Raw genomic sequence first — 9,509 nt, forward strand, 5'->3', positions numbered from 1 at the left:
ATTTTAGCCCAAAATGGCACTCTAGCAGAGGCCCTGTGGCTCATAATCGGCATATATACTGTATGGAGGTCCCCTGTAAATCCGTAACGGACCTCGCAACCTCTAAATGTGGAGACTGGGGAGGTTACGAAGGTCGTTCCATATCCAGCCGCCAGCTTGGGAGAAAAGTTTCATCTTCTTCCTCCACACGTCATTGTCGAGATTTGAAGTTGTGCAGGGCAGATATACAAACCATCGTGCAGAGATGACCACCGGCGAGCCATGATGCCGAATAGCCACCCGTCCATTAGTGGCCTCCAAGGCGGCTGTTCGAATGGCCGTACGGCTTCGTCCCCGGCTATAAAAGCCAGGCGGCGAGGTGTCCCATCACCAAAGCCCTATTCGCTACCTCCCCTTCTCCCCTCCCATCTCCTCCACCGTCCGGGACAATACCGCGCAACCTATTGGCTCAACTTGGCGGCGGAGCGGAACCTCTTGTCCCAGACACCGCACACAGGGCCGAAGTGTGCCCCAACAGGTGCGAACCTCCCTTGCGGCCGGCGGCGGCGGATCTAGTGATTGTGGGCGATCCACCGCTTCCTAGGGGGGTCCGGCGGCTCCACTAGCCACAGGTGGCATAGGGTTAGATTAAGCTGAGCTTAAGAGCATCTCCAACAGCCGCCCAATGCGCGGCACGCTAAAAACTGGTTTGCGGCGCGCCCATCGCCAGATTTGGCGCGGCGCGCAGCGCTGGCTCCAGCAGCCGCGCTAAAATGCAGCGCGCGCGCAGCTCTAGCAGCGCGCGCGAGCAGCCGGCGCATGTCACATTTGTTGCATTTTGGACACAAAATAAATTTCACACATCACAAAACAAAGACATGGCATATAATTTAAATCACAAACAAGTTGATAACCAAAAGTTCATGCCCACAAGTTCAAATTCATGCCCACAACATCATTCAACCAAGTTCAATATGCAAACCAAGTTCATGACACAAACGAAAGGCAACAATCAAGCCTCGTCCTCGTCTTCATCCTCATTCCTTCGATTCATCCGACTCCTTCGAAGACGATTCTTCCTCCTCCTCTTCATTGTTGCGCGCTGCATCCTAATCACGTGAAGCTCGGAAGGTGTTGGCAAGATCTTCAATGCCATCTTCATGCGAAGGTGGCACACTGGTGCCCGGAGGTGCACCCATGCCTCCGATGAAAGACGAAAACTCAAGCCACCCATGCCGGCCATGCCGCCCGGAGGTGCTCCGAAGCCCCCCATGCCGACCATGGTCTCCATGGTAGCTCCAAAGCCACCCATGGGACCCATGCCGCCCATGCTAGCTCCAAAGCCACCCATGCCGCCAAGGCCACCGCCACCCATTGCGTGAATCATGACTTTTTTTTGGATCAAGACTTCTTCACGAGCGCTTTCCTTGCGTCACACTGGTTGCGGCAGGTGGCGGCGGATCTGGCAACCATGGGTGATCCACCGCTTCTCGTGGCACATACGATGGCCATGTGGATCCGGTGGCTCCACCAGCGGCGGGTGGCATAGGGTTAGATTAAGTTGGGCTTAAATTGTCCCTACAGAACTGAATGAAATGACATAAATAAAGATGAAGACAGCCTTTTGGCCGATCTCTGTATGACGACTCTGCTAGAGTTGCTTAACACAGCACACAGATCTTCAACACGTCCCGGTCCTTGCCAAGCATTTTAGCAGCTAACACTGCAACTATGTTCTCAAATTACAAGAGGGATGAACAGAAAAGCAACTTCAATTCCCAACCTGATCTCAGCGTCAGGTAAATTACATCCAACGAGCAGAGTTGCATTCATTCTATGGTAGCAGAAAACAAGAAGAAAAAAACCCTTTCAGTTGCTCTAGCAGCATAACAAAGCTGATAGGAACACAAGCGCAGCATTCCAAAAATTTACATCACACTGTAGGCGCCGACAGACAGACGACACCCTGTTTTTGCTCCAGCGGCGGCGAAAAAAAGGATCTCTATATATATCCGACAAGTAACAATCAACGAATGACACACACCAGTCGAAGCGGTTCAGATCTCATCGTCACACGGCCTGGAGCTTCTGCTCGTCCATCGATTCCACTGGAAGAACCGCGGGCTCCCACGAGGAATGCTCGTCCAGATGGATCTTCGCGTACTCGCTCACCAGCCCGTTCCTCTCTTCCCACATGATCGCCTTCCTCTCCTCCTCGGCCTTGTCGACCTTGTCCTTGGCCATGGAGCCCATATCGCCCGCCGCTTTGGTCACCATGCCAAACGCGCTGGTCAGCCAGGAAGCCCCGGCTGAGACGTACTGGTTGCCCATGAGAGCCGAGCCTGCGACGCTGGCTTTCTGCTCGGCGGCGGCCAGGGCGGACCTTGTGAGCTCCGACACTTGGTACCGCTCATCCACCTCCTTGACCTTGCTGCCGACGACCGCGCGGCCCAGGCTGATTTTCTCGCTCAGGCCGTACTGGTGGTCTAGAGACACGACAGTGGCGGTGGCGGTGGACATAATGTTGTGACGCTCGTCGAAAGACCTTGCCATGTTGAGTGCGTCCTTGCTGAGGACAAAACCCTTGGCCATCATGCTGCTCACAACATCCTCCGCCTTCCTGACTGCAGATTCAGCAGATGGAGAATTCTCTCCCTGCACCCACAAGGCCATGCACAAAAATTCAGAAGAGTGGAATATCAATGCATATTAAAAGTACTCAGCAAATAATGGTCATGCAGTTAAAACAGAGTGGAATATCAATTGCTAAACTAAACAATGCTGCTCCAGAGAGGAAACCGCGTCTATAGAAAGCCATTAAACAGTAAGAGCAGGAAAAAGAAATACTATTTTCTACCGCAAGTTAAGCGCTATTAAAAAAATGCACCATATTCTTGATTTAAAACAGTTGTAATATTCATCTAGTTCCTTTTCAGTTTCAGAGACTAAAAAAATCCCAAGCCTGAAAGTAAGTTCTTTCCTGTTTAATACAACTAAAAATAATGGTCATGCAGTTAAAACATTAAAACTTTCTTACCGGTAATTGTTTGCGGGCTTCAGGAGGCAACTGATAGTTCTCAACTGGAGTTATGATGACAGAAAGATCAACAATTGTTGCCCCCTGTAGGTTAGCAATCCATGATTATAAGCCAAATCCCCAACGAGCAGTGAGATGAAACATCACCAAGTAATAAGTTTCAGGAGCTTGAACGTACTGAGAGAAGCACAGCAGTGTCTGCTCCTTGTGAGTCCTTAAATGTGACGTACGCAAGTTGTGACCAATCAGTTTCGCTGAAGAAAACACGAGCAAATATTTAAGAAACACTCTTCTGTTCCAATGAAAACAGACACTGCAATAAGTAATGATGAATTACCTTTGCATTTCAACATATTCTATATCACCAGAGAAAGAGAAGAACTCTGTGATCTCCCTTTTTGAGGCACTCAACGAAATATTGCCAACTTTCACTGTTCTCACCTGCAACAGAATATCAACGATGAGCAAATGGGATATTGCTAGTGCTACTTTAGCACTCGGAAGGTGATAAGATGGACTGTAGTGATTTTACATCTACCGAAAATGAACAAATGGGATATTGCTAGTGCTACTTTAGCACAGGGGAGGTGATAAGATGGACTATAGTGATTTTACATTTACCAAAAATGAACAAACGGGATATAAGACACTAGTGCTACTTTAGCACAGGGGAGGAGATAAGATGCACGATTGTAGTAATTGTATATTTGTTGATAACAGAGTCGACACATTTTAGCATTCCTGAAACCCAAGCTTTCAAGGGTTTACAGAACAATCTCATTCTGAAGAAATGTAAAATGACGCAAACCAACAACATAAGTATGAAATGTGGGACAGCATTAGACAGAATGGATTAGATACACCAACGTGGGAATGTAGGTAGCAACATAGCTGTCAGGACCCAGGAACATCAACTGGGTAATAATATTATCCTTTTTGAACTATACAGAAGAGAGAAGACATTTAACTCAAAAAAAGTTACATTTCCATTTGGCATATACTCCCTCCGTTCCAAAATAGATGACTCAACTTGAAGGAATTTCACCTCAACCTAAAGTTAGTACAAAGTTGAGTCATCTATTTTGGAACGGAGATAAATGAAAATGAGCAGTTTAATGTATTCCCGGGTGTCACAATCAATTATTAAGAGAGAAGAAATTTAACACAAAAGTCACATTTCTATTTGGTTTGCATATACTCCCTCCATTTCTAATTTCTAAATATAAGCCTTTTTAGAGATTTCAATACAGACTACATTCGGATGTATATAGACGTATTTTAGAGTGTAGATTCACTGATTTTGCTTTGTATGTAGTCGGTATTGGAATCTCTAAAAGGACTTATATTTAGAAACGGAGGGAGTATTAAACAAACTTTGTATGATAGATGAAAATGAGCAGTCTAATGCAGTCCCAGAGGTGTCATGATCAATTATTAACAGGAGACCACATGCTAAATTTGGGATAAAAATGTAATTCCAGGAACTATAAATATAAATAGATGTCATTTGCACCTTTTGTATATAGTACTCCATCCGTCCCATAATACAAGAACGTTTTTGACACTAGTGTAGCGTCAAAAACGTTCTTATATTATGGGACAGAGGGAGTATGTAGGTCACATACTAGGACAGATTAGAAATAAAGTTGTTCAACCAGCTCAGTCAGATTGTAGTATGTGGAAAATATAGTGGTAGTATGTGTAGTCACAGGAAATTATGAACCAGTGATAAGCATTAACCAAGTTAGTCGGTGAATTAATTAATGACGTGAGGCACAGGTCTGAAGGTATCGTACGCTTCAACTTGACAATATCATGGTTGTGTGGGAAAGTTAAACCATTTGAAGCTTATCAGATTGTACTTATAAGTTATAACTGACACAGAAATACTCCCTCCGTTCCTAAAATATAAGTCTTTTTACAGATTTCAATACAAACTACGTACATATGTATATAGACATATTCTAGAGTGTAGCTTCACTCATTTTGCTCCTTCTGCAGTCTATATTTGGAATCTCTAAATTGACTTAGATTTAGGAACGGAGGGGGTAATACGGTAGGTAGCAGAGTGTAAATCAATGAGAAGCATACGATGAATATAAGATAATGGTGACAGCACATAATAGGTCATTGACACGCCATTAGGAATTGTGCTGTTGTACAAAAGTAATGCATGCCAGCTGCCCTGTTACCAGCAGTGGTTAATTACTTAATTTCCCTAAATGCAAAAAGAAGAAAGTGCATTCATTGACCAAAAAGAGCCCAAATCATCTGCTGCTCTGAAAGAAAATACCGCAGCAGAAATTCCCAACAGAAACTAGAACCTACTCTTGTTCAAGATCTGAACTACCAACCTATTTTTAACCCATGGCCTTGAAAAGTCAGTACTCCTGGAAAACAGAATCAGAGGCTCCGGTTCGGATTCAGAACCTAAGAATCCCGGGGAAGCCAACCGGTTGCCCAGCAAGCGCGAGAAATTTGGAACAAAGCGCCGATTGGATTGGATCGCCTGGCTTCCTCTACATCCAGAGTTGGCCAGCATTGCGGTTGCGGCGGACTTACCGAGGAGCAGGCAGACGGCGCGCGCACCCACCGTCGAGCCGTTGACCCGCATTGCGCTAGGCCGCTAGCCTTTTTGGGGGAGGAACGCGCGGAATCTTAGCGGAAAGCAGCAACGAGGCGAGGCGAGGCGAGGCTCGTCCTCGTGGCCTCCCGCGCTGTCCCCAGAGGACCAGGCGGAGCAAAATCACTGCGGGGACGCCGACCTCCCGTGGCCTCCATCCAACCCGGAGCTTTGCTACGACTTGTACGAGAGACGGCCCGCCCGGCCACCGAGCCTAGCTACCGCGCGAGCGCCAACGGAGGAGCGTCGCCTCCGGGAAGAGGCAGAAGCTGGATAAGACGAGAGAGTTTCGAGGGTCGTTGCTCACGCACCTCCATTGCGGCTGCCGGGATCTCAGCTTCGCGGCCGGAAATCAGTGGGCGGACGGCGCCGCGCGTGTCGGCGCGCGGAGGAGGAGGAGGAGGAGCGGGGGTGGACTCTGGCCGGGAAGAGGGGAGGAGGAGTCGGGCTCGGGTGGGTGGTTGCCGCTTTCAACTCTCGTTTCCGTGGCGAGTTGTAACGTACAGGAGTAGTACGTTCGTTCAAAAAGAAAAAGAAAAAGAAAAAGAAAAACGTAAAAACGATGCGCGTCGGCGCTGGCGCGGCAACGGCGACGGTGGTGGTGGGCCGGTCGCACGCACGACGGGTAAGTCTGGTCGGGTGGCACCACGGAGCTGCCATTTGCTGGATCCGTGATGAGGGCTTTGGGACCGGGGGTTGGAGTGTCACCGGATTTTTACCTTTCGCTTTACTCTGATCTGTTGTGTGTTTTTTTTTTTTTTGAATGTTGATCTGTTGTGTTTTGTAGCGTAGTAGTGTGCCTCTGTTGGATCTGACGCCCTGCGAAACGTTGCGCTTTTGGCGCACGTGCACGCAATTTCCCCGTAACGTACCTCACGTGTCCAGAGAAAAGCCAATCAAGGCCGGTCCTGCTTAGTACTAGTAGATTCTTACATTTTTCAGCGAAATCACGTACGGGGTGGGCGGCGTGGGAGCGGGTGTTACCGCGTGCCGTGCTGAACTGGACCGAAATGCACAGCGAGAACGATTCTTTTCTACGGTCCAACTTAAGCTGTGTTCTAGACTGGACCAAGTTGTCTCTCCGACCCGTTCTTGCACGGCTTATGCAGCCCTTCCAATCGTTCGTTTCTACAGTAGAATGATGACGAAGAAGAAGAAGAGCGTACACGCACATGTTGCCTTGATCGGCGACCGGTAGAAAAAGAAAAGACGGGCGTGGTACGCCGGCCGCCATTATTCCATGCCTTTTCCTTCTTCGTACCAATCGCTTTCTTTAATTGTTGCTTTGCTAGAAAGGTAGTACTACGTGGCCGGCCGGGGTCGTGCTAGATTGGCGACGGGCCGGAGCCCTTCCCGTCCAGGCGGTAATCGCGGCAGGACGATCGCCCTGACCGGCCGGGTGGCACGGCACGGCGCTTTACACGTTACGTGGCCGCACACGATGCATATCTTTTGGTCGCGATTCCGATGCTGCACTCACCTGCACGTTCCATTTTCGGAAAGGGAAAAATCTGAAATAAACCTTGAATTCGTACTTGAAGTCTGAATCAAACTCTTAACTTTAAATCCTTAAAATTGGCACCCCTATCCTTTCTAATCCCAGTTGATCCCGGCCGTTTTTCATTGAAAGCTCGTTTGGGCTCCAGGGTTGCTTAGCCGCACGCGTTTGAGAGGGAATTCCGCGTCCTTGCCTGTTCTGGAGCTTGCTGGTGGCAAGGCATGCGCCGGGCCGGAGCACCTGCAACGCCCGTGTAGTCGATGTCCTGTTGGAGCGGTGACTGCGCTCCCATCTTCACTCCTCTCGCGAGTGCGTTCTGAGCTAAGTACCATGTCCCAAATAAACCACTAATCCACCATTGAGCTTGTAGTTCTCGGTGAACGACAAGGTGAAGAGATGAGTTTTGAGGCAATGGCGCGTAGCTCTCAAAGCCTGGCCGGTGCCGGTCTCCCACTTTTATATTCAATCATACACGGCATACACGTTTACAACCATAATAGGACCCAGTGATCTGATCAGTTGGCTTAGATACAAACTACTATATATATAGAGGTTAGGATTACGACGTATTACAAGATAGATATTCTATGATGGCGAGGTTCTTCGGCTGTTCCCGGCCGGCGTTCGTCCACCGTCTCCACTCCGCTCTCCAGCAAAGTCGCAGCATGCCTCGATGACGACTTCGCCATTGACAGCTCCCGCGAGGTTGTCCGTACAGGCGCCAGGTTCGTCTTGGCCGAGCTCTCCGGCGACGCGCTGCCGAGCGGCAGCTCACGGTGGACGCTGAGCATGACAACGGAGGACGAGTCTGTGTAGCACTGGCTCCGTGTCTCGGCGAGTCAACATCCAGGTCACGTGGTCCACTGGTCGTCACCGGCAGTAGGAGACAACGAGGGTGCAGGTGCAGCCGCCGTGGTGTGTCCATGCACGGATGCACCACGCTGTGACCAGACCAGGAAGCCGTTGTGGCAGTTCATGGCTTCATGCGCGTGCTGGGCTGCCGCGTCGCACGAGAGCTCGCCAGCAACGGCATGTGCGCTTGGCTCGTGCCGATGGCCAATTCTTTCCATGTGGGCCCAAATGATCAGTGGGAGAACTAAATAATCCCGGTCGGGATCGTCCTTTTCCCGTGCAACAAACGGGTCCAGGGTGACTATGGGCCGGGATGGATAAATACAGGGTGCCGGTTTCAGGGGTTTTAAGATGAGGGTTCGATTCAGACTTCGAGCATGAATTTAAGGTTTATTTTAGACTTTTTCCTTTCGGAAATGCTGTCCGGCGACCGTTCGTCGGGTGACCGATCCTAGCGAACGCCCTTCCCACCGTCCGATGTGGCGCACAAATCGGGTGCCATTTCAGCTCTCTGGAGTGGTTCGCTACCTCAGCTCGAACGGTTTTCTTTTATTTATTTCCTTCCTACACGAGGACCGACCATGCACGCTCGCCACTTGGGCTGACGCGGGGCTTGTGAACCTCAAACACCTTTGTGTATTTGATTCCATCTTTTTTCCTTTTAAAAAAGATTTGAAAATCTTAAACTTTTTTTCCATTTTTGAAAGAACAAGAATCCCTATTTTTTAGAGGGGATGAGCTATTTGCAAAACTTGTCATGTGCATTTCTATTATAGGTAGCATGGCAATTTCTTTTTCATATTAAAACCTGAAATAGTTTTGTCTTCCAAAATATGGCATTTTTATTATTAAGAGCATGGCATTTTAATAATTAATAATATGACACTTGTTACTTATAAAAGGATGGTAGTTTTATTACTAAGAGCATGTCATTTTAATATGAATAACATGTCATTTTTTTATTAGTATAGTAGGAGGATGACAGTTTTATTATCAAGAGAGCATGACATTTTGCGATCCAACCTGTGGTTGGATGGTTAGGAGGACAGTGATATCCCCAGCCCACCAGGGTTCACGTCCTGATGCTCACATTTATCCTAGATCTATTTCAGGATTTCCGACGATGCGCGTTCGATGTTCCCGTCAACTACGAGGCACCTATGATGACTTCGTAAAATCTCAAGATGATAAGCCAGCTCATTCTCTCGAAGGTGCTGATGGGGATAGAGTGTGCGTATGTGCCTTCATAAGGGTGAGTGTACGCGCGTATATATGAGCGCTTGCATCTGTAGTGTGTTCCAAAAAAAGCATGACATTTTAATATTAAGAAAATGGAAAAAAAATAGTATAGTAGGAGGATGGCTGTTTTATTATTATTGGCATGTCATTTGTTTATTATCATAGTAATTTTATAAATTAGAGAAATGGCATATAAAATATCATGGCAATTTTGATATTTTTAGAGGATGGCATTTATAAGTTATGTTTTTTAGCACTATATTTTTATTATTGCTGGCATG

The 9,509-nt window shown here is 47.8% G+C and overlaps 1 protein-coding gene across 1 annotated transcript; it reads right to left on the reverse strand.

The window, feature by feature from the left end:
- Positions 1–1,655: 1,655 nt before the first annotated feature.
- On the reverse strand, positions 1,656–6,105 carry LOC119294834 (binding partner of ACD11 1-like). Its single transcript, XM_037573108.1, has 5 exons — positions 5,951–6,105; positions 3,354–3,457; positions 3,195–3,270; positions 3,017–3,100; positions 1,656–2,634 (listed from the first exon to the last, which is right to left on the reverse strand). Exons 1-5 carry the CDS (start codon positions 5,954–5,956, stop codon positions 2,050–2,052), a joined length of 855 nt encoding a protein of 284 aa, XP_037429005.1. The 5' UTR covers positions 5,957–6,105; the 3' UTR covers positions 1,656–2,049.
- Positions 6,106–9,509: the final 3,404 nt, after the last annotated feature.

Source organism: Triticum dicoccoides, chromosome 4B (genome assembly GCF_002162155.2).
Source record: "Triticum dicoccoides isolate Atlit2015 ecotype Zavitan chromosome 4B, WEW_v2.0, whole genome shotgun sequence".
In the NCBI taxonomy this organism is placed as follows: Eukaryota; Viridiplantae; Streptophyta; class Magnoliopsida; order Poales; family Poaceae; genus Triticum; species Triticum dicoccoides.